Source organism: Chenopodium album, chromosome 24 (genome assembly GCF_948465745.1).
Source record: "Chenopodium album chromosome 24, dcCheAlbu1.1, whole genome shotgun sequence".
Lineage (NCBI taxonomy): Eukaryota > Viridiplantae > Streptophyta > Magnoliopsida > Caryophyllales > Amaranthaceae > Chenopodium > Chenopodium album.
In genome coordinates this window covers 3,565,588-3,591,897 of record NC_137857.1, presented here as the reverse complement: position 1 = coordinate 3,591,897, position 26,310 = coordinate 3,565,588, and the positions used below count along the sequence as shown (strand labels likewise).

Here is a 26,310-nt window from a genome sequence, read left to right as displayed (position 1 = left end):
TGCTGTTTTTATTGATTCATCAATTTGATTTTTATCTGTAATCTGTTTAATTTACTACTCTAATTTAGCAAAGGTTGTTGAAAGTTGTTTCATACTTTTATTTTTCGATACATCTTTAGGGAATTTTATAAAACTTTATGTTAAAAGCAATAATTCTAATTTTTTTATAATTAGGACAAGGACTCTAACATGTTTAGGCGGCCCGGCCTGCATCCTCTAGCTAGTATGATAAGTTTCTTGTCAAATTAAAATGGCCGCCTGTCTTCATTACATTACTTAATAATCATATATATATATATCCTAATGAACATGGAAAGCACGTATATATGAAAACTAATAAAAAATATTTTACTTGAAAGCGACATAAGGCTGAATCTTAGTGGATTGTGGCACTTACAAAGAATTCAACCCGCCGCTCGGTAGAAATTGTATTTCAAGGCGGCTCGATCTCATAGCGCATCCACCGTGCGCGAGCTTAGCCTACGACACGTGTCCTTGGGGCCGAAACCCCTACTGTAGGATGACAATCGAGCGGTGGGCGCATGCGTTGCTTCTAACTCGAATTCTGATTTAGAGGCGTTCAGTCATAATCCGATACACGGTAGCTTCGCACCACTAGCTTTTCAACCAAACGCGATGACCAATTGTGTGAATCATCGGTTCCTCTCGTACTAGGTTGAATTACCATTGCGATACTGTCATTAGTAGGGTAAAACTAACCTGTCTCACGACGGTCTTAACCTAATTCACGTTCCCTATTGGTGGGTGAACAATCTAACACTTGGTGAATTCTGCTTCACAATGATAGGAAGAGTTGACATCAAAAGATCAAAAAGCAATGTCGCTATGAACGCTTGGGTGCCACAAGCCAGTTATCCATGTGGTAACTTTTCTGACACCTCCAGCTTTAAATTCATAAGGTCTAAAGGATCGTTAGACCACGCTTTCACGGTTCGTATTCGTACCGAAAATCAACATCAAACGAGCTTTTACCCTTCTGTTTCACACGAGATTTCTGTTCTCGTTGAGCTCATCTTAGGACACATGTGTTATCTTTTAACAGATGTGCCGCCCCACAATGTCCTCCGCCCGATTCGGCCCGCTTACATCCAACTCGATCGATTCTTCATTGCATGATTCTACTAAGGGGAACTTCAGCTAGACGGCTGGACCTAAAGGTCCAACATTGTATAGAGTACTAATATACACTCCCTCGTGCCCTGTCCCATAAGGCCATATGCCCATAATATAGACATATAGTACATAGTTTATTTTACGTTATCATCTTTAAAATGCATCTTTGACCATTAATATTTCTAAGTAAAAACAAAATTTTTAAAAAAGTTGATATATAAAACTACATTGAGAACACTGATTGACTACAATCCTAAATTGGGTACGACAAAAATGGTTTGAGTTCATCTGTATTGACTGAAACAGAGTTCATGGCGAGACAAATATAATTTTGACATTGAATCATGTAATGCATATTGCATAGCAGTAGAAAACATTGATGAAATAACGAGTATTTATGTTTAGTAATAGTTTTGTATCTGTTAAATTTTATTGAATGAATCGTCAATTCTTCAAGAACATCACAGTTCCATGGATCTTTAAATTCCTTTTACCATTGAATTCTAAATTCTTATTCTAGTTTTCCTGCCACGCCATCGAATAATGTCTCCAGTTAGGGATGACAGTGGATCTGGACCCGACCCGGATCCGTGGATCCAGATCCGTTTTTGGGTCCACAAATTTTGGACCCGACGGATTCGGGTCGGATCTGGGTCCTGCTGAAAAACGGATCTGGATCCGGGTCTAACTCATGGACCCGAACCCGGATCCATGGATCCGTTTTATAAATTCATTATATAAAAATAAAATAAAAAAAACTGAAATTTGTTATGGTCACAAACTCACAAGTCACATCTAACAATGAGGGTGGTATCTTCAGTAAATCTCGTGCTTTGTTGCTGATATGTGAAGTAGATTTTGTTCGAATTTTATGTTTTTATTTTAGCACTAATTCTAACAATGAGGGTGGTATCTTCCTTCTTGGTGAATGGAACACATGCGAGGATTAACAAGTAGGTAGTACATACTACTGTAGTATTTTATGTTACTGTTGTTGGTCTTTGTCTTGTGCTCCCTTCTCTAGTTCTCTTTCTTTGTATTTTGTTTTTAAAGTAAGATAGTAGTAGTTCAGTTTTGTTTTTGTTTAAAATCCGTTTTTTATTATATTTGTTTCAAAAAAATAGGCAAAATATGTAGGACCCGTTTGGACCCGGATCCGGACCCAGATCCGTTGGATCCATCGGATCTGGATCTGGGTCTTCATTTTCCAGACCCGACGGATCCGGGGCGGATCTGGATCCAAGGTTGAAAAACGGATCTGGATCCGGGTCCATCCGGACCCGGTCCAGATCCGACCCGTTGCCATCCCTATCTCCAGTTTAAAATCTGTGAAATAGTGTCTTAAATTATTCTAGTAGAACTTATTGATGATAGAAGTAATTATTAATTTGGTAGCATACTTTGTTTAAATCTTAAAATTATACATAACGTTTATAAGAACAACTGAACAAAATCATTTTATTATATCATACTCCTCCATTTTTTTTATAAGTAATAGTTGGATTTGCATATTTGTCCGGACACAACTTTGACCATCAATATATGTAATTGGAGACTATTATTTTGTTACAAATTTTTTTTTTTTTTTTTTTTTTGGTTAAACTATTGTTGAATTAACACCATTCTTTATTTCTTTATAATTTTTGTTGTAAAGTTTAATTATGACCGTGCATGACACGAGACTTAACCTAGTTATATTATTTAAATTAGAAATATATAATTTTATTGTCTAAAATAAGTTTTCAATCAAAAAGATATAAAAAGAAAATCATGTTAGAATATTTATTTTTGGAAATTGGTTTTTGAAGGGAAAAAAACGACACCAAAAAATGACATGTGGTGTCTATTTTAGTTTTATGTTATTGATGATAATTTTACTTTACTTAAGTAAGATTAATACAAACTCTCTATCGCCTTTTTGTGGACATAAATAAGTTCATTGTTAGTGAATCACGTAAGATTTATGTACTTATTTGTTTAATGTTTCTTGCAGATAATAAGTATGGAAGCACATATAAAGTCAAAACAAGAACAATAAAATGAGATAAAGTGAGTGAGTATTTCGTATAATATAATTGATAAATCTTTTACTTAGTATCATATCAAAGTTTTATATGAACTAAAATCGTAATTAACATTATCATTTTCCACAAAATCAGGACATATCTTATAATCTGCTCAGGCACTAACATGTATCAAAGCTGGCTAATGAAGAAACGATTAATGTGAAATGAAATTGGAGTCAACGTATGGTTATTATTAATTAATCAAAACAAACAAATTAAATCAAAAGCCAAATTATTTGCAATTTTATTATTCACTCCATCCCCAATGATTGCTCCATATGACCGGTTTTTATAAGAGATTTTTAAATCAAACGGAACAAAAATCACCTATCATAGGAATGGGGTTCCGTTTATGGCTTAATTATTTTTAATTATTTTTTTATACAGTAAGATACGGGGTTCCCACCCTATCATAGGAATAGGGATGAGGCCGGATTGAACCCCTAAAAATTATTGGAACAAAGAAACTATATTATAACGTGTCACATTTAATGTTATTGATCTGAGTACTAGTTTCATGGTTGAAATTTTGAGGGGTGGTACTCAAGATTTGATATTAAATCTCGTCTACCTCATTGCTTGACTCACTTTGCAGCAAAAAATGTTATATTACCTCCATTTTTATTTAAGAGTCTCATACTCTATGCATATATATATGTTGACCTTTTGCACTATTCAAATACTACCTCCGGTTCGCATTACTCGCAACAAAGGAATATTTTATGTCTCACAATTAATACCCCTTCGTTGCGAGTAATGCGAACCGGAGGTAGTAATTCATTTTAACTAATGTTAGCAATTGATAAATAAGGAGAAAAAAAAAGTCATGTGGATAGTAGATGGAATCGTTTTAATACATATAGTATCCGAATATCAACTTTTTATGTTCTATTATGCTTAATACGGTGCATTAATCAAATATATTATTATTGATCAAAATAAAGTTTTGTATTTGACAAATATGCGTAGTTTGAATAAAAATAGGCCAAAGCGAGTATTTAACAATAACCGTGCAGGAAGGCTGTGCACATGAGACACGAGGTTCTTGTCTGAATAAAATGTGTATAAATAGGCCAGGGTTTTCATTCATTTACTTACTCCCTCCAACTTTCCTTTAACTCAATTCAATTAGTAAGTCCTACAAAAACAAAAAAAAAATGAGGCAGACACAAGTGAGTAAGCTTATGGTGTTGATAACCATGGGTGTGCTTATGATGGCCTTAGCCGTCTCAGCCGCCCGATCGCTAGCAGATGTTGAACCGGGTAAATCCGCCGGGGATAGTATTGGTGGTCTGACCTCGGGGCTTTTAAATGGAGAAGGGCAAAATGGTGTTAAAAAGGGAGGCCTATTGGGTGGAATTCTTATTCCCGGCATTCTCTAATAATATTACGTACCAAACCATGCATTACATGGTTTCTCTATTGTACTGTATTGTGGCTTGTACGTGTTTCATTCATCTATATTTGGTTTAATTTGTGTTTATTACGATAAGTATGCTGAATAATGGGATTATCGAGTTCAATTTGCTTGTAGATTGGAGGAATTTTGGTTTCTTTGACGCCCTTGATGATGTTATATAGATGGTGTTACAAAGGGTACCATAATTACCATTTACATGTTAATTGTATACATTGATACATCCATCTCAAGTGTTAATTCAAATTATTACTTGGTATTTAATTTGTTTGGATTCGAGTTTTATTGTATCTTATTTACACGTTTCTTAATTCTGAATTATTATGAATATTTTTTATTTATTATTTTCTTCGGTTTATTGTATCCTTTAATTTACATGTTACAAGCAAAAAATTTCCAGATGATTATCAATTTGTCTTCAAGCAAAGGTGTTTCTTATAGTTAGATTAGTGATGATTTGTTGTCTATTACACAATGAACATGTTCTTTGCATGGAAAATATTCGTGGTGGGAGGACCTTGCTAAATACTCCATATTATAAAGGAAAAATTTTGCTGTTTCGCTCAAAATAATACCAACTTTGGATTATTTTTAAATAATCCCAACTTTAGGGGTTATTCGCTTTAATTTAAACGATCCCAACCGATCACCTAACCTGTTATATCAGGTTACGAAGACACGTGGCACCACATGATAGGTTTAAAATTTCAAATAAAAAAAAAACTACTTTTTTTTAATAAAAAAACATCCCACCAACGACCCCTCCCTTTCACCACCGCCGGCTGCTTCCAAAGCCCCAAACCACCGCCGCCAACCTCTGTCATGTCGGCGTCGGTTCCAGAACCTCCCTCCAATACGCCGGCGTCGGCGCTTCCCTCCTCCCCCCCTAAATCACCAGACCTCCATCGAAATTAAACCCCGAAACCCTTAAAATGACCCAGCCCCACCGCAAAAACACCCCAATCGACCCTCTCCCACGCCCTCGGAACCCTCGGCGCTAGGGTTCCGAGGTTAGGGGAGGGCTGATTAGGGGCTTTTATCGGTGGGGCTAGCTGGGTTATTTTAAGTGTTTTCGAGGTTTTGGTAAGGTGGTTTTGTGGTGGTGGTTTAGGTGGTTCAGGGGTTAGGGGGAGGGGGAAGCGCCGGAGCCGGTGCCAGCACGTGGTTGAGGCAATCTGGCGCGACGGTTAGGGCTGGGTTATGGCTAGGCGGTGGGAGAAGGCTGCCGCCTGTCGGAATCCGGGGGTTGGTGGTGGTGGTTTTCAAGTTTTTTTAAAGAAAAAATGAATAAAAAAATATCAACCAACCATGTGGTGACACATGTCACTTAAACAAAAAATAAAATAAAATTACCTCTTTAGCAAGTTACCGGTCATTTGGGATCGTTTAAGACGAATAACTCCTAAAGTTGGGATTAATTAAAAATAATCTAAAGTTGGGATTATTTTGAGCAAATCAGCGAAATTTGGGATTATTTTTGTCAATTTTTCCAATTATAAAAACTTGATACTATTAAAATTGACCATGAAACGAATTCAACAAAACCACACTTAACTATATTATCTCATATAGATTAATGAGAGTTTACAGTCAAAGTTTTAAAGACTAAGGGCCTGTTCACATTTACTGAACTGATTGGAGCTTAACTGAACTGAACTGAGCTGAAATGAATATTTTATGAGAGAAGGAAATTAGGAGCTGAACTGAATTGAACTGAACTGAACTGAACTGAACTGATTGGAGCTGAACTGAAATTAAGTAAATGTGAACATGCCCTAAAGAGAGATGATTATATATATTGAGAATTTTGTATCTTTATAATGTAATTGAGGCTTGGGTGTTTATAGAGGGCCTGGAGAGGTGGTGAGTCACGAGACCATGTGTTGCTGACCATCACTAATTTCTCAAGCATTAAGGTGGAAAAATTAATTTTTATAATCCAATTTTTAAATGGTTCACTGAAAATAATCTAACATTGTGATTTTATAATAATATAACCTGGATAGGGGTGTAAATAAGCTAAGCCGAGTACTACTTTGTTCATGTTCAAGTTTATTCAATTTAGGCGAGTCCGAGCACAATCACGAGCGAGCTCAAAAATTTGCTCATGCTTGGCTACTTTAGTACAATAATATATGTTCACGAACAACTCGTTTAATAAACGAGCTGATAAACGAGTGTTTCATGAATGAGCTTAATAATAAATGAGCTTTTATAATAAACGAGCTATGTACTTTTGATATTTGAAAATCTCAAAAGTAACATAATAAAATCTTAATTATAAACTTAAGAACTAAATTAATTAACCATTGTGAATGGATCATATTTCATGAACATAAATCAATGAGTGGTTCGTCAACATAAATAAGAGAGTAGTTGTTCATGATTTTATCTGAACGAGCATATCAATGTTCGTGCTCAAACTCATTTATTAAAAGAGTTTCAAAATTTGTTCAAGCTTGGCTCATTTATTAGATAAACGAACACGAACAAGCTTCCATTGAGCTTGAACCCGATTAGTTTATTGATCGGCTTGGTTCATTTACACCCCTGAACTTGGCTTTTTAAACATAATAACCTACTAGTTAAAACACTTTGTACTCTATAGTAGTTTGACAAATTCAACTGAACGACTAAACTTCTCATTCATCTTTTTCACACTATTTATATGATTTAAAATATTCCAAACCCTAGAATGGTTAAGAAAAGATAAAATATTAACATATCTAGGAGACTCATCAATGGCTGTCCCTTATGGGCAAATTTTAGTCCCAAAATGTTCAGCCCATTTGCTTTCTCCAACAACCATTAATATTAATTTTTTACCAAAATTCCCTTCAATTTGCAACAATATTTGTGCAAATTTAAATTTTCCATGTAAATTTTGTTTTCCCATGTACTTTTATTACTTTCTCTCTCTACCTTTTTGCATACCCAATGTTAATTTACCTTTTCAATGTACTTTTACTATTCTTATTTGTGTTTATTAATTCCCGTGAATAATGCCCATAAGGGACTATCAAAAGGGGACGGAGGTAGTACAAAGTAATTGTATATATATTACTTGTATATGATTGATTAACATTTTATTATTATCAAAATCATCATATATAAGTGAGGGGCTATAGTCATAAGACTCATAACCTTTTTTTTTTTTCCCACAAAATCAGAACAAATCTTATAATCTGCCCTGCCACTAACAATTTCCAAAGCTGGCTAGCTAAAGAATAAATTTGTTGTGAAATGTAAACGGAGAGCATGTATAATTATACTTAATCAAGAGAGGAAAAAAAAAACAAAAAAACAAAAAAACCAAAAGCCGACTTATTTGCAATTAATTACTCACTCCGTCCCCTATGATTCCTCTATTTGACAATTTTTTGTTTTTTTTTTTTTTTGGTGCAAAAGGGGGCAAAGAGCCCAACAAACAACAGAAAAATTAAGTAACAAAGTGACTCCTAGGACGTCCTCCTTGAGCAACTCCTTTATTTCGACAGGAGGAACATCGAAATAAAGGGGCCCCTCATCTTGTACGATACCTAGGTTAGCTAGTCTATCAGCCACCTTATTCCCCTCACGAAAACAATGAAAAATACGAAAATTACAACCAAAAGAACTAATGATAGTACGACAGCTTCGTAGCATATGCACTCCTTCCCCTCCATGTAGGTGATCGCTAATTAGTGCCTCTATGCAAGCCTTGTTGTCCATCTGAACTTCTAGCTTTGAGATGCCTAAACCCCTGCCATTTTGAGACCTATTTCCACAGCCATCAACTCTGCCCTGTAAGCGTTACAGACCCCAAAACTAGCTGCAAATCCGTGTATAAAATTGCCATAGCAGTCCCTGAGTACACCTCCACCACCAGCTGGACCAGGTGATCCACGAGCAGCACCAGCAGAGTTTAACACCACCCAACCTGCTGGAGGAGTAAGCCAACGAACCAGCACTTGATGCTTCTTAACAGGGCTATTAGTGCGAGATAACGCATCAGCACCAACTCCCATCATAGCCTTCCAAGTCTCTTCCACTTTAGCATGAATAAACTCACCCTTGCTTGGAGGAATATCATTGTCTCGATTAAACACCACGTTGTTGCGCCACTTCCACACCCACCAAATGGTAAGAGCGAAGTAAGTTGGCCATTTTTCTGAGTAAATCAGGCCCTCAGCTTTTAGATTCTTAATCATCCAAGCTTGTAAATCTCCTGTGAAGAACGAAGGATGATTAGCTGCACCTCCCACTGCCTTCCATGTTTCCTTTGAAGCATCACAGTCTCGCAGCATGTGCAATAAGGTTTCATCAGCATCTAAGTTGCACCTTTTGCATCTAGGATCATCAGTCAGATGACGCTTGAGCCTATTAGCATTACAGAGTACCCTGTCATGTAATATGAGCCATAAAAACACTCTCACTCTCTGCTGGACTTGGGCAGACCAAGCTAAGTCCCACTTAGGGTCTTTCTGAATCTGCTCCTCATCTTTGATGATTTTAATTGCTTGCTTCACTGAAAAATCACCTGATTTCGTGCCCCTCCAGAAACGAATGTCCTCTGCATCAGAGTCTTCTATTACCTTATGAGCAGCAATTTGCCTGAGGATGTTAGCAGGCAGTAGATCTGCAAATAAGTCCCAGTTCCAACCAGCACCAACATTCCACATTTCCTCAATTGTCGCACCATCAACATTATCTGGAATAGGAGCAGTACTTAAGCCACGCAATGGCTGGGTAGTAGCCCAACAATGATCCCAAAAAAGCGTTCTACGCCCATTCCCAATTGCCACAGATGATCCTTTGAAAAGCCACTTAGCATTCTCCGTTATCCCCCTCCAAACATTTGACATACTAGTGGTTGGTGCAAACATATCAATATCACACTGACCCCTACAATACTTGTATCTTAGCATCCTTGACCATAGAGAGTTTGGTTCAGACAAAACCCTCCACCCAAGCTTAGCTAAGAAAGCAGAGTTGGACTACCTAGCTGAATGGATACCAAGCCCACCTTTCTCCCTAGGTAATTGAAGGGTGTCCCAAGATAAAAGGTGTATTCGATTTTTTTCTTCACTTCCCCCCCAAATAAACCTTTGGGCTTTTTTTATCAATCTCATCACAAGTGATACGAGGAATTTTAGCTGTTTGCATCGACTAATTAGCCATGGTTGTTAGGGTCGATTTTGCTAACGTAATCCTTCCCGCAAGCGAAAGATATTTTGTTTTCCAACCCGTGAGTCTACGATCAATTTTCTCACAAAGGTGTGCATACGTTTCACGAGTGACCCGACTTGTTAAGGTAGGCATGTCAAGATATAATCCCAGATCATCTGTCGACTCCATACCCAAGGCATCATTAATCTGCAATTGCTCCTCCAGTCTCACGTTCTTAGAGTAGTACACTCGGGATTTAGGCAAGCTAATTCTCTGTCCAGACGCACAGCAGAATCTATCCAAACAGTCTTTGACCACCTTTGCTTGCTGAACTGAAGCTTCGGCAAAAATAATCAAGTCGTCCGCAAACAGTAATTTTGAAAGCATTGGTCCCCCACGACTAGCATATATGGGTTTCCACCTATTTGCAACAATCGCTTCCTCAATCACTTGGTTAAGTCGTTCCATACATAGCACAAACAAGTATGGCGACAATGGATCGCCTTGTCTAATCCCACGAGAGGGATTAAAAGCTTCTGTTTTTTCTCCATTCCGTAACACACGCAAGGAGGAAGACGAAACACACTCCATAATAACCTCGATCATCCAAATTGGCAAATTCATCTCAACAAGAGTATCACGAATAAAGGACCATTTAAGCCAATCATACGCCTTTTCAAAGTCGATCTTGATCGTCATGTATCCCTTACCACTTTGTTTCCGCTTCATTGTGTGAATAACCTCTTGAACTATAACAATGTTGTCTGTTATTTGTCTCCCTGGTACAAAACTGGACTGAGCATTAGAGATAATTTTCAGCAGCAGGGGTTTCAATCGGTTGACAATAGCCTTGGTTATTATTTTGTAAGTTACATTGCATAATCCGATGGGGTGAAATTGTGAAGGAGACTCGGGACATTCAATTTTCGGAAGCAATACAATGAAAGTCTCATTGACCGAGTCAGGAATACCTTTACCTTCCAACACCGAGAGAGCCATAGCATAAACATTTGGAGCTACAACACTCCAATTTTTTTGATAAAAGAGTGCCTGGAAACCATCGGGCCCCGGGGCCTTCAAAGCGCCCATATTTTGAATTACAAAATCTATGTCAGAAGCTGTATAAGGTCTGTTCAACTTACTCCAATCTTCAGCAGAAATAGGATTGCAGACCCCTGTTGGAATATTAGAAACCGCAGGCCCACCATCATCTCTAAACAAGGCTGAGAAATAACTCACCACCAGATTTTTAACCTCGGCTTTATCATGTTCCCAAATTCCATCAGCATTCTTAATTGCAACAATCCGATTTTTCCACCTCCGAATAACAGTACTTAGGTGAAAAAAGGTTGTGTTGCGGTCACCATGCTCAATCCAGTCAACCCTTGCCTTTTGATACCACAATAGTTCTTCCTGTCGAAGGACATCATCGAGGTCTCTACGAAGCTTGGCTTCCAACTTAATCAGACTTGCTTGCTTATTCATTGAGAGGGAGGATTGAATGCCTTTAATCCTAGCCAACAAAGTTCTTTTCTCCCTAAAAATGTTATGGAAAACCTCTTTATTCCAATCCTGTAACTCTTTGGATACGGAAGAGAGCAGGGGAATAAGCGGGGCGTCAGGATTCCATTTTTCTTCCAGAAATTCAAAAAAAATTTCGTGAGTAAGCCAAGCGGCTTGAAAACGAAAAGGTCTGTCCAAAGAGTCTAACGGGGCAAATCCATTAGAAGAAATGAGTAAAGGACAATGGTCAGACTGAAGAGCAGGAAGATGCTTGACTCTTGCGTGCTCAAAATTCATACTCCACTCCGAATTACACAAAGCTCGATCTAGTCTAGCACTTCGTCTGGTTTCAGGGGAGTTGCCACGCGCCCAAGTATGAGCAGGGCCCGAAAATTCAACTTCAATAAGCTGATTGTCCTCCACCCATTGGTTGAACTTGGCGCTCCTACGAGAGGTTTCATTACAGCTAGAACTTCTTTCCCACCCAAACCTCGTCTCATTGAAATCACCAGCAAGGAGCCACGATTTGTTATTGGTACGAGCAAAATCAGAGAGATTTTTCCAAAGTTCCTGCCTATTTGCAGGATTCGGGCTAGCATAAACAGTAGACAAATACCAAGGATCTTCACCAATCCTTGTTATTGTCATAGTAATGTATTGATTCGATTTTTCAATTGGGTCAACACTTACTAATTCAGGTTTCCAATAAACCCATATTCCGCCACTAAAACCATTAGCATCCACTCTAGTATGCCCTCCATAAGCAAGCATAGTAGCAATCCGTTCAGCTTGATCTCCACCCATATGGGTCTCAATCAAGGCAAACACACAAGGTTTGTTGATACGAATGACTTCTCGCAACACCGTTAAGAATTCTTGGCTTCCAGCACCTTGAACATTCCATACCATACACGTTATGGGGAAGGAATTAGAGATATTCTGAGCACTATTCATAAAACCATCAGATGAAGGAAAATTAGCTTGAAAAGAATTAGCTATGAGTCTTAAGGCATGCTTAATTCTCAAGGGTAACCTCAAAGTCACCACAAGCTCGAGAGTTGCTGGCATCGGCGGAAGCCATGAATGTATCTCCACCTCCATCTTGTGTGTCAGGGGGTCTGCCTCCCCCAGATAAGGTTCCTCCATGGCCGAGGTTGCACAAATTATTTTCTCCGGAGGGATCCGAAGGAATATTGGAGATAGGCGTGGGTGAGACATGGGTTAAAGACTGCTGGTATTGGCATATTGAAAGTGGCTTATGTGTGCTTGGTGAAGAAGGAATAATGCTAGCTTCTGAATTGGCCTGTAAAAATAATAGCATTATTTTCTTTTCCAGGAATTTCGGTTGGTGTGGAAAAATTTGGATTCTCTGGAATATTTTGTGGGGATTGATTGGTGATATCTTTTAGGATAGAATTTGAAGAAGATTTATTCTGTTTTTTTATTTCTTGCCATCTTTTCGAACTTCCTAAAAATTGACCCTTAGCTATAGGATTTTCGGTTGACTTCCCCGCATTAAAAGATAATTGACCAGCAGCAATAGTGGGACCTTGAGTATCTTTAGCTAAATCAACAGTATGCACAAAATCCTCGGATGACTCATGATTATCAGTTTCCACATTAAATTGATTGTTCTGTTTTAGCATAGAATTTTCCTGATTTAGCTCCTCACTTAGGATATTGAATCTTGATCCTCCGAGATTTCCTCCTTAACCATTGCTTGTTTTGATTTGGCCATTATTTGAATTTGAATTTTTACCAGTGCCCTCTTTTCCGGCCACCGGCGCAGGTTTCTCCGGACGTGGAGGACGTCTCCGGGGCGGCAGTTTCTTCACTTGCATCCAAGATCCATAGTCCTGAACTTCAACAGTGGAGGGGACTTTCTGAGCTTCAACAGAATCAGCAACCATACTGTCATCTAAGCCTATGGTTTCATGTTTTTCCATAGGACATGAATCTCCATTGTGGCCTATTTTTCCACATTCAAAACAAATCATGCGCAAACCTTCATACTGAACTTTCCACACATGCCCTTTCAACCAGAATTTGGATAAAAGAGGTTTCGATAAATCGAGCTCAACACTCAATCTTGTGAATTGACCCCTTTGAGCCATAGCAGTGTTATTGTCTACCCAAACAATTTTTCCAATTTTACTCCCTATCTTGTGTAGAAATTCTTTGTCAAAATATTCTACAGCAAGATTAGGAATGCGAACCCAAGCTGTTAAGAACCTCATTGGTTTATCATCCGGAATGAAATTAGGTATCCATTTACGAATTGTCAGATACTTGTCATCGAGCATCCATGGCCCTTGAGTAAGCACATGATTATAGTCACCTAGATTAGAAAAACGTGCAATGAAGTAATCGTGTCCTATGTCTGTTAGGACCAGACCACCAGAAAGTTCCCATTTCCTCTTTAATATTTTCATCAGAGACATACAACCAATCTTACTATCAAACATTTTGATAATAAGAGTATGTTTCCATGGCTTACGAATCCTCTGCTTTTCTTCCTTAGATAACAAAATGACAGGACATTTAGGATCATCCAGCAAGTCATCAGGGGCTTCATCATCATCCGAGACATCATCATCATCCTCCAGCAGTGAGTTCCAATGTTGATACCCTATGTTAGGACTGCTATTCACCATATCCCTAAATGATACCTCATTATTGAATTCCTTTACCGGGGCAGGGGAAATCTGTTGGGGATTTTCTAGTAAACAAGGGTCACAAAGAATGGAAATGAAATTATTGGAAAAACCTTCGAGGCATGAACGAGATCACTTTCCCAAAAGTATAATTCCGACCCTATACTACAACCGGGTATCACGGAAATTACTCAGGAGATACAACGAAGAACAATTACTATCACTTGTAGGATGATAGCAATTCAATGTATAAAAGTGTTTGTGATTTTGTGAAAATGAACAACTGATAACAACTCTCTATGCCAAAGTGATAAGATAGAAATTATATTTGATCTCTCAACCTTCATTCATCATATGAGGAGTTTCTCATATATATAAGATAGTAGCTTAGTATGTCATTGCATTTTCAAACGTAATAAACGTAACAATGCATTAAGCCATACATTAAACAATGCTTTAAGTTAAGCATTGAATAATGTATTAAGACATACAAAATCAACGCATTAAACACCAAATGTTAAAAGATGCATTAAACAATGCATTAAGACATGCATTAAGTAATAACAATGCATTAACCGGCAAAATGTTATCAAGAGATATGAAACTAAAGCAATGCATTAAAACATGTCTTAAACAATGTATTAAGACATGTATTAAACAATGCATAATTAGTCATCAATTGATACACAATTTATAATGCATCAAGAAACTACCATACTAATGCAAGAGAAACCGAAACTGAAATCTTTTCTCTTGATTAGTTGTATACTACTACCTTAATCATATGTGTCTAAGTCATGACACCTTAACCAAATGACTTAAACTTAACATAACATGAATAATAATCAACTAAATACTCTAAATTCTCCAACAATCCTCCCCCATTTAGAGTATTCAAAACGATTAATTGCATAAACACATCATCATCACAAAAACAATCTTATGCATACATGAAAGTGTACAAAGACTTGAACTCCCACTTAGTGCAACATACAATCCGAGAATCCATATCCATTCGGTATCGTAAAACGTTTGAACCAAAAGCAATACATATTGGATACTTGAAGATATTACACACACAAGATTAATTACTTAAATACATATTAACTTGACACTTAAGCCATGTGTCCATATCTATTCATAAGTACATCGAAGCTATGCCCATAATAACTTCTTGAAGTGGCTAAACCTCATACTTATATAGGTAGATTTCCAAAACATGCTCCTGTGACAAAGCACAATATCAGGAATTCTATTAAGTTAAACAACCTCTTATACATCACAGAAAATCCGGAACTTTACCTTGGATGAATAAACAAGTTCCCAATTAGCAAATAAGAGAGTTAATCTTATTGAACTTAAGACCCAACGTCTTATTGGGCGTTAAGTTAAGACTCCCTCATTTGTAATTATTTAGGGCTCCAATCCTAAACCGATTGCCATCCTATTGTTAACATCTCTTGCCAATGCCTTTGTGAAACAATCGGCGAGATTAAGATTTGTTCGAACGTAATCAATAGTGATCACACTATCCTTGATAAGTCCTTGGATGTAACTATGCCGTACTCCAATATGTCTTGACTTACCATTATAAACTTGGCTATAAGCCCTTGCCAAGGTAGCATTGTTATCACAATGTATCACTATTGGTGATATTGGTTTTGGCAACAAAGGAATCTCAAACATGAGATCCTTCAACCATTCAGCTTCTTTACCAGCCGAATGCAATGCAATGAACTCCGATGTCATTGTGGAGTCCGCAATGCAAGTTTGCTTCTTAGAAGCCATGATATATCACCTCCCCCATATAGGAAAACCCATCCACTTGTGGAGGAATGATCTTTATTAGAGATCCAACTTGCATCCGAATAACCTTCTACAACCGAAGGATATCCACTATAAGACAAACCATAATCCATAGTTTTCTTCAAGTACTTCAACAAGCGTCGAACCGCTTGCCAATGTAGCATACTAGGATTGCTAGTGTACCTACTTAGTTGACCAACTGCATAAGCAATATCCGGCCTAGTACTTGTCATGGCATACATCAAACAACCTATTACTTTAGCATATTCAAGTTGTGAAACTGCATTACCTTCATTAGGTATCAACTTTATGCTAGGATCCATAGGTGTTGAATAAAGAGAAGTAGAACCATCACTCACATTAAATTTCTTGAGCACTTTCTCAATGTAATGAGATTGTGACAAGATCAACTTTCCTTTTTCCCTCTTTATCCTTATGCCCAAGATGACATCCGCTTCTCCCATGTCTTTCATGGAAAACTGAGAACTAAGGAAGGATTTTGTCATTTCAACTTGTGACAAATCCGTTCCAAAGATCAACATGTCATCTACATATAGACAAATTATGACACCTTGACCGTTGTCATCAAATTTGCTATAAATACACTTGTCTGAATTGTTCAACTTGAAACCATTAGACAATACAACCTCATCAAACTTTTGATGCCATTGCTTAGGTGCTTGTTTTAGCCCATACAAAGATTTAATCAACTTGAAAACCTTTCCTTCTTGACCTTTCACAACAAACCCTTCCGGTTGTCGCATGTAAACTTCTTCCTCTAGATCTCCATTCAAGAACGCTGTCTTGACATCCATTTGATGGATCACAAGATTGTGGATTGCCGCAAGTGCAATCAACAACCTTATAGTTGAGATTCTAGCAACAGGTGCATATGTATCAAAATAATCGATACCGGGCTTTTGTGTAAAGCCTTGTGCCACTAACCGGGCTTTGAACTTTCCAACCGTTCCATCAATCCTCAATTTCCTTTTGAAGATCCACTTGCACCCTATTGGTTTACATTTTGGTGGTAAGTTAGCTAACACCCAAGTATTGTTTCCCATGATGGATTCCATCTCATCATTAATAGCTTCCTTCCAAAATGGAGCATCACGAGACCTCATAGCCTCATCATAGGTTAAAGGATCATCTTCCACATTAAAAATGTATGGAAATTGTGTCGAAACAGAATTCCTTGATCCTTCAACTAAGTACACATGAAAGTCCGGGCCAAAAGATTTTCCTTTCCTTGCCCTCTTACTTTTCCTAGGTTGAGATGATGATGTTGATGCCTCCTCTAAATGAGTTTGGTCATCAATTTCTTGATCAAATTCAATTTGGTCAAAACTTTGAGCATCAGTGTTTGGAGTTATATCCTTTGGTCTAGGAATTGATGAATATATATTTTCATCAAACAATGCATCTCTAGACTCAATGGTGGTATGAACCGACCAATAGTCATTTTGTTCAATTACATAGAACCTATAGGATTTGCTATGCACCGCATATCCTATAAAGATGCATTCCACTCCTCTTTCACCTAGCTTTTTACGTTTAGGTTCCGGCACTTTTACAATTGCCCTACAACCCCAAACTTTGAGATGACTCAAGTTTGGTTTCCTTTTATACCATAACTCATATGGGGTTACCTCATTCCTTTTCATTAGAACTCGGTTTAAAATGTAACAAGCGGTTATTACCGCTTCCCCCCAAAATCCATCACTCAAACCCGAATAGGACAACATGGAATTAACCATTTCTTCAAGAGTCCTATTTTTTCTTTCCGCTACACCATTTTGTTGTGGTGTATATGCTGCGGTAGTTTCATGTACTATACCTATCGATTGGAAATAACTTGGATTAAAATATTCACCACCTTTATCAGTTCTTAATCTTTTGATTTTACTGTTTGTTTGCAATTCTACTTCATTCTTGTAGATTTTAAATTTATCAAGGGCTTCATCCTTAGAATGCAATAAATAAACATAGCAGAATCTTGAATAATCATCAATGAAAGTTGCTAAATGCTTTTTGTTGCCTAAGGAAGGTGTGCTATGAAAATCACATAGATCACTATGCACTAAATCAAGCAAAGCATTATTCTTTTCTACAACATTAGGAAATGGTTTCCTTGTGATTTTTGTTAACATGCATGTCCTACACTTCTCTATCCTTGGATCAAAAGACGGAATTAATTCATGCTTTGACATAAAATATAACTTTTTATAATTAACATGTCCAAGTCTCATATGCCATAAAGAAGATAAATCATTAACAACACACACATTGTCTTTCAAAATATTAGAAATACTAAGTTTAAACATTCCATCACATAAGTAACCAAGTCCTACAAATAAACCACCTTTAGACAATATAAATTTATCCGACTCAAACACCATTTTAAAACCTAAACGATTCAAGATAGCACCGGACACTAAATTCCTCCTAAGCTCAGGAGCATACAACACATCCCTTAAAATAAGAGATTTTCCCGAGCTAAACATTAACTCAACTTGCCCCTTGCCTAGCACTTTTGCGGTGGAGTCGTTCCCCATGTAAAGAATCTCTCCATTGGTCACCTCAACGAAGGATTTAAACAACGAACGATCCTTGCAAACATGCCTCGATGCACCCGAATCGATGTACCAAGAAGTATCACCCTGTACACATAGGATTTTAGAAATCACACACAAATAATTCATTAAAGAATTAAATGAAATTTGTGCACAAGAATTACCTTGCTTGTCTTGGGATTGGCTGGAATCGCCTTTCCCACCTTGAGCTTTCTTGTTACTCATCTTTTTCTTCCAAATGGTACAATCTTTCTTAAAATGTCCGGGTTTTCCACAAATCCAACAAGCTCGTGATGTTTGACCATCACTTCCCACTTTAGACTTTTTGCCTTTGTACTTGTTTGAATCATTTCCTCACTTTCTCTCATTAGACTTAGCATCCTCCACCACATTAACCGTGGTAGAACTAGGATTAACATCCTTTTGTCCCTCTTGCACCCGGATTTCTTCCTCAATCCGAATATGAGAAGCCAAGCCCTCGAGATTGATATCATCTTTCTTATGCTTTAAAGCATTTCGAAAATCTTTCCAAGATGGTGGTAGTTTATCAATTATAGAATAAACAATAAAGGTCTCATCAAGGTTGATATTGTGTTGTCTAAAACTCCCTAAAATTCTTTGGATTTCATGAAATTGTTCCATAACCGGCCTACTATCAATCATTTTGAAATTATTGAACTTACTAACAAGAAATTTCTTGCTAGATGCATCCTCGGCCATGTACTTAAACTCTAGTTCATCCCAAAGTAATTTAGCGGACTCATGAAATTAATAAACGTCAAACAATTCATTAGACATACCGTTTAGGATGTGACCACAACATACGTAGTTGTCATTCTCCCACTTGTTCCTCTTTCTAGTAGCCTCCAATGTCTCATTTTCCTCCTCCGATGGTTTTGGGGATGTGAGAACATAAGCCACACCGAGAGTTGTCAACAAAAACTGCATCTTCTTTTGCCACCTTCGAAAATCAACACCCTCGAACTTGTCCAATTTCTGGAAATTGGTCATCATTTCCTTCACATTTGCCATCTTTGTAGTAAATTATACTTTTGGACTGTTGGGGATTTTCTAGTAAACAAGGGTCACAAAGAATGGAAATGAAATTATTGGAAAAACCTTCGAGGCATGAACGAGATCACTTTCCCAAAAGTATAATTCCGACCCTATACTACAACCGGGTATCACGGAAATTACTCAGGAGATACAACGAAGAACAATTACTATCACTTGTAGGATGATAGCAATTCAATGTATAAAAGTGTTTGTGATTTTGTGAAAATGAACAACTGATAACAACTCTCTATGCCAAAGTGATAAGATAGAAATTATATTTGATCTCTCAACCTTCATTCATCATATGAGGAGTTTCTCATATATATAAGATAGTAGCTTAGTATGTCATTGCATTTTCAAACGTAATAAACGTAACAATGCATTAAGCCATACATTAAACAATGCTTTAAGTTAAGCATTGAATAATGTATTAAGACATACAAAATCAACGCATCAAACACCAAATGTTAAAAGATGCATTAAACAATGCATTAAGACATGCATTAAGTAATAACAATGCATTAACCGGCAAAATGTTATCAAGAGATATGAAACTAAAGCAATGCATTAAAACATGTCTTAAACAATGTATTAAGACATGTATTAAACAATGCATAATTAGTCATCAATTGATACACAATTTATAATGCATCAAGAAACTACCATACTAATGCAAGAGAAACCGAAACTGAAATCTTTTCTCTTGATTAGTTGTATACTACTACCTTAATCATATGTGTCTAAGTCATGACACCTTAACCAAATGACTTAAACTTAACATAACATGAATAATAATCAACTAAATACTCTAAATTCTCCAACAAAATCAAGGGAGAATTAGTAGCTATTGCCCCCTGATTGATTGTAGCCTCCTCTCTATTAAAGATTAAATGTGTTATTTTGCGTTTAGTTTTCTTGGTTGATCGAGCTAACTGATCTCGATTCTCCGGTGGTGGTGCAAGGCTTAGAGAGTTTTCCATAGAGAGAAATTTTTTTTTTTTTTTTTTTTTTTTTTGTTGCAAGTCTTTAGGATAAAATAAAACAATCTTATTGCAATGGAGAAAGTATGTACTATGTAATAATGTTATACAATATCTTTTAACAACCAGCCGGGCTGTACACAACTGTCTCAATTAACTCTATAAATAAGGCTACATCCACTCCCTCCAATTCAATCAAGTCATAAACACAAAAAAAAACTAAAAATGAATCAGACACAACTGACTAAGTTTGTGGTGTTCATAACCATGACTGTGCTGCTTATGGCCTTAGCCGTCTCAGCTGCCCGATTTCTAGCAGACGAACCAGCAAAACTCCCCGGTTCATTCGGAAAAGGAGGGTCTCTGGGTGGGCTGACGGGTAGTGTACGTGGAGGACTACGGAATGGTAAAAAGGGTGGGATTGTGGATGGACTACTTAGTGGACATGTTATTTCCAGCATTCTCTAAAAATATTCCAAAGCATGCATTTTCCAAATGTTTACTAGTTTACTACTCTATTACATGTGTTCTTGTACTGTGGCCTGTGTCCATTTATGTATTCGATTTAAATATTAATGACAAGTTTGCGGAATAATGAGCTCCATTTGCTCTGAATACTTGCAACAATTTGACTTCTATACTATTTACATGTAAACATTTACGAGTAATATTTTTAAATCGACCTCTAGTTCACTTTGGACATGTTCTTGGTCTACTGCCATCCAATAATATCATCAACATTTAGCCATACGTACATTTCGATCCATGATCAGATATCAGAATCATTCCCTAACTTAATGTCATCTTTGATTTTAAGGTTTCAACTATACAAAAGTTTTCCACTCCCCAAAAATATACATGGCCAACAAATTATACAGAAACTGCCCTGCAAAATAGACTGTTGGTTAATCAAGTGGTTAATTAGCAATAATTTCCTTAATCCTGGCTTCCTGTTTCAATGCACTTGACATCTTTATCTCAGCATCCATCTCGAAGTTGATATTCTGCATCGAGTCTTTCAGCTGTGCGAGTTTAGTCTCAAGCAAATTCATTCTCTCTTGGGCTAATGCTTGCTTAATGACACTTTCTTTCAGCTTGTTTGACTCATCAGCTGTGTCAGATTCCAGTAGTAGTTGGTTGATGTGATCAAGCAAGAAATCGACTTTCATGCCTAGCATCTCGAATCCCTTCAATGTTTTCTCCCAAACCCGAAGATCTTCATGAGAAGTAGAGGCCTTATTGCAGGATTTGATGGCATCTGCAATGTTGATAGTCTCTGCAATGATCCCAACCACCAGATTACAGTTCAGGCCCTTAAGGAAATTCTCATGCAGAAACAAACTTTGGCTGTGGCAGAGCTCGTAGTACTTCTTTCGAGTAATGGCAGAGAATTTGGAGTCCATAATGAGGCTGTCGACAACAATGTGGAAGTCCTCAAAGCCCTCCACTCCTTCGAATTTGATGTCAGAATCTGAGAATCGAATTCCTTCGAGTACTTCAGGTCCTGACTCAATATCACTGTTGCTTTGGGACAGGTAGCCAGAGGAAGTGTTGTTGTCTTCTTCTGTTTGTAAGACCTTCTGGCTATTGCCCTCTATTTGAAGATAATTATGATCAGTAAATTATTCATCATGTAGCATTTTATATGGAGACGCGATTACAAGAGTGAGCTTATCACCTGATATCTGTTGTCCTACCCCAGGATCCAAGGTTAGGAGTCCTATAGATCCATCAACTTCACCAGAAGTTTGTCCTCTTACAACATAAATCTGTAGAAACAGTGTGAAGTAGAAATGGATTGTAAATTGGCGATGTGAAAGACCTGGACTTTGCAATGTAACTATTGTAGAACGGGACTTAAACAAAGTCTCATCAATTGTTTGAGTAAGGATTACTATTAGGAAGTCGAAAATTGTTTAGTTGTTTTACTTGTTTAGTAACTAAAACATGAGAATTCTTTCAAATGGAGGAAGTTGCATTCCTATAGGTAATTAATTGAACCTTTCTTATGTATAATGGCATAAAACGGCAAAAGGCAAGCAATTAAATAAGGGCTAAAGAAAACCTGAAGTTCTCATTCAGAACAAACAACATTTAATAAATATACTTATTTGCACTCGTGTCATAGATAATCAGTACTATGCACAATAAATAAGAAATCTGGTGCATACAAAACTAAATTTAGTAGCCATGACTCAAGTATAAGAAGCTTGCCTGAAATTTTGTTGGAGCAATCAATTGAAAAACAAGTACATCGCCCTCAAGCAAGCCATGATCAATGGAAAAACCCCTCCATCCGCCACTGAGACCTACTTTCGCAGCTAAATATTTTGTGCTAGATTTCTTACCAGCTTCATCCACCAACACTACATTACTGTCACATACCGGGAGATGCTTATCACAAAATTTCTTCGGCAGACCCTATCCATCACAAAACAAGTAACATCAAACTTTCCCTACTAAAGTATGCAACCTTGTATTTTTATTCAAGTAGTACAAGTCTTTTGCTGGCTTACCAGCCAAAACCCTCCAGAAACATGTGATTTCAACATCAATTTGACAAAGCTAGGATATTTAGCTGGCAGATTTGCTTGAATCTCTTCTGCTCTCTTCAAAGAAGACGACGATTTGTCACCCGTTTGTAAAGGATCACTCAAGTCCCTCCTTTGACTGTCCATAAGCAATATCATCAATATACATAGCTCTATTTACATAATATGTAACATTCCAAAAATAAAAGCTACAAAAACTTACAATTTTTGTGTTTTTGAATTGTCAAAGGCCTTTCCATTCTGTTCGTTTGATGAATCAATGCTTTTGACCCTCTTCTTTATAGTTCTTCAGTAACATCCATATTACACAAATTCATCAACAGAAAACAAACATAATTTACAGTCACCAATTTATTACTTAGCACTTCATAAAGTTTATTTTGCTTGTTTAACATCAAGGGTTTTACCTATCTTTCTTTTGTTGTGGAACCCAAACCACAAGTGCTCTATCTTCCGAGGACTCATCATCATCACTAGTGTCCCTTGCTCGCTTGTGGCTTTCGGGTTTAATCGAGCACCAAATCATGAGTAGCAATAACAAGTAACAATGATCAATATCAGTTCTAGTATAACAACATGTAGTATATGATCAACAATTAACAATGATTAACTAACCTTTCAATTTTTGTTCGAATTTTTGAAGACTTAGACATTACATTAGCATTATTGTCTTCATATAGTGTATGATAACTAGTATCCATGTCCTTAGATGGCTTGGTGCTTCTGCAATCATTTTGATTTGTGAAATTAATTAAACAAGTGATACGAGAACACAATTAAGTAACTTGTCTATATTGCTTTTAATTGGTTTTTCGGTATGTCTAGCTGGTTTGCGTAAAGTCGCGCCAAATCACATAAAAGTTAAGTTCATATACAATACACCCGTTGTATACCTATACATAATCTATGTATTCTCTTTAGAAATTGATAAATTGAATAAAAATGAAATTTTTTTTAGGGCCTTTACCTCACACTTTGCTCTTGATTCTCTGGAGGTAATATCTGTTACCAAAAAAATTAAAATTGAAACTTTCAATCAACAACAGAATAAATGGACCATAAATATTTAAGGGAAAGTCCTTTTTATTTTATTTTTTTTGGAAATTCTCAATGATAGCCATATACTTTTGCCCATTCTCAATGGTAACAAAATATTTGACAAATTCTCCCAAATAGCATTATTTTTTAAAAGTTTCTCAAGCATAACAATATTTTTACAATTATCAACTAATTAACTTAATTAAACCAGAATTAAACTAATAAATAACAAAAAAAAATGCTTAATTAAAAAAAAAAAAAAAAAAAAAAAATATGCCTTCCCCTTCCCTTTCCTTTCCATTTCCACCCCTCAAAACAATGAAAATCAGGGTTTTAAGCTGAACCATGTAATTTCGGGAATCGAAGTGGGTTTCGAGATGGACTTTGAGAGGGTTTCGGGGAGATTAAGAGGTTATGGATGTGTTTTAGAGAGAATGGTGAGGTGGCTATGGGTGGGTTTTGCGGAGAACGAAGTTGTTTCGGGTGGGTTTTTGAGAGAACAAGGTGTTTTCGGGATAGCTATGTGGGGTATTTAGATTTTCGGCGGTGGGCTAGCCACGCCGTGGAGGTGGCTACTTGGCAGGGTTTTAGTCCCATTTTTTTTAAAATATATTTTTTTTCTTTTAATTATTAGGCTAATTCTTGTTTTTTTAAAGCTGATTACTTGCAAATTATACAACTATTGTCATGTTAGAGAAACTTATAAAAAGTAATGCTATTTGGGAGAATTTGCAAAATATTTTGTTACCATTGAGAATGAGCAAAAGTATATAGCTACCATTGAGAATTTCCCTTTTTTTTTTTTTTTTTTGAGATTTATGGGTAAAGTACTTAAGTTGATAACTATGATCATTTTTGATAACACGAAGTCCTAAAAAATAAATCAAAAGACCTCATCAATAAAACTTAATATAAAAACAAAATCTGAAAAATTCTGGAGCAATAAAGCTTCAAACTTTTCTGAGCATAAATGAAATAATAAATTTAAAAAGGCAGTAACTTACAGGTTGAATTTCAGTTTGATGATCATCTTGAAGCATAGACAATCTTTTTGCAACTAAAGCAAGCTTTAAATCCTTCTTCGAAATTACTGATTTCTCCTTTTTCTACCCAAAAATTAGACAAAAACAGAGAGAAATAAGTGTATAAAACAGAGCAATTCAATTGGGAAAAATATAGTTTTAATGTAAAATAAAAACCCAGAATTCCAGAAATAATGGAGAGAAAATAACCAAATCAACACTCTTTTTTCTGTTCTCTGCTTCTTTTACAGGAGTTTTAATTTCCATTTTTTGATGATTTTTTTTAGGGTTTGAAAAATTAAAAATGGATGTGTAAGAACAACAATGAAGATGATGAAGAGATGATAAACTGTAAAAGGAAAGAAAGGAGGGAGAATGTAAGTACGGAATTGGACCGTTTGAATTTGAAAATGGGTGGAATTTCTAGGGACTCTACTCTACTCAACCTACTTATATTATCATGATTATGTTTGTGATTTGATTGAATAGGATGTCTGAATATTTTCTTTCTATTTTGGAGAAAAAGCTCCATTTTTTATTTTTGAATTGTACTCCGTACTTTCTCTTTCGTATTCCAGTGTGATGGGTTACATAGGTTAAATGAATATGGATCAATTTTATAAGTGAATCGTAGCTTTCTTTTTGTTTTGGGGCTTGCCCCTCGGCTTCACCAAAAAAAATTGAATTATAATACGCAAACTTAATTTGGCCTAAATTTGATCCGTATTGATAATCAATTTTACCTTTTTTTAATGCAAATAATCAATGTTACTACGGAGTAATAATTAAGTGAATTAGTAATATAATCAAATTTAACTTGACACAAACCAAAATAAGAATGAGAATGATTTTTCACTTAAATTTAATTCGACTTGATTTAACTTGATCTAAAACTTTATTAAACGGCGACTTAAGGTGTGTTCTATTCACCTGATTTTCACTGATTTGAACTTATCGTAATTTATCTGAACTTATTAAACCTTATTAAAACTTAATTTAGTTGTAATTTGTACTTGGATAGCCCTTATTAGAACTTATTAAACCTGAATTGAACTTAACTGAACTTATCTAAACTTATTGCACCTGAAATAAGTGAAAATAAGGTGAACAGAACAGACCCTTAATCTATTTCCTCACAACAAATCAACAATAATTCTTAATGACTCGCAATCACGAAATTTTGAAAATTTTGTGGAAACAAAAAAGATAATCTAGTATGAGATGAACTTATAAGTTTAACTTTGGGGCAATTTGTTATTTATTTATTTTTTTAGGTCATTGCATCTATTAATTATTACTACGTACTAAAACCAGTTATTGCTAAAATCATTAAAATATATTTATTAACCTCTTGTGAATTT

At 36.3% G+C, this 26,310-nt stretch overlaps 1 protein-coding gene and 1 pseudogene across 1 annotated transcript; both read right to left on the bottom strand.

Annotated features, from left to right (window-relative positions):
* Window positions 1-371: 371 nt before the first annotated feature.
* LOC145612901 (25S ribosomal RNA) lies at window positions 372-1,141 on the bottom strand (annotated as a pseudogene).
* A 19,937-nt stretch (window positions 1,142-21,078) lies between these two features.
* LOC145612286 (B3 domain-containing protein Os01g0234100-like) lies at window positions 21,079-25,325 on the bottom strand. Its single transcript, XM_081667657.1, has 10 exons — window positions 25,160-25,325; window positions 24,932-25,033; window positions 23,857-23,891; window positions 23,505-23,612; window positions 23,297-23,386; window positions 23,092-23,175; window positions 22,854-23,007; window positions 22,552-22,758; window positions 22,016-22,106; window positions 21,079-21,931 (listed from the first exon to the last, which is right to left on the bottom strand). The coding sequence occupies exons 1-10, from the start codon at window positions 25,214-25,216 to the stop codon at window positions 21,255-21,257; spliced, it is 1,605 nt and encodes a 534-aa protein (XP_081523783.1). The 5' UTR covers window positions 25,217-25,325; the 3' UTR covers window positions 21,079-21,254.
* Window positions 25,326-26,310: the final 985 nt, after the last annotated feature.

Coding starts and splice junctions, on each gene's coding strand:
- LOC145612286 (XM_081667657.1), bottom strand. CDS start 25,216: ATGGAAATTAAAACTCCTGTAAAAGAAGCAGAGAACAGAAAAAAGAGT. Junction 23,387..23,504: donor ATTCGAACAAAAATTGAAAG/GTTAGTTAATCA, acceptor TAAACCCGAAAG/CCACAAGCGAGCAAGGGACA. Junction 23,008..23,091: donor AATTCAAAAACACAAAAATT/GTAAGTTTTTGT, acceptor GCTTATGGACAG/TCAAAGGAGGGACTTGAGTG.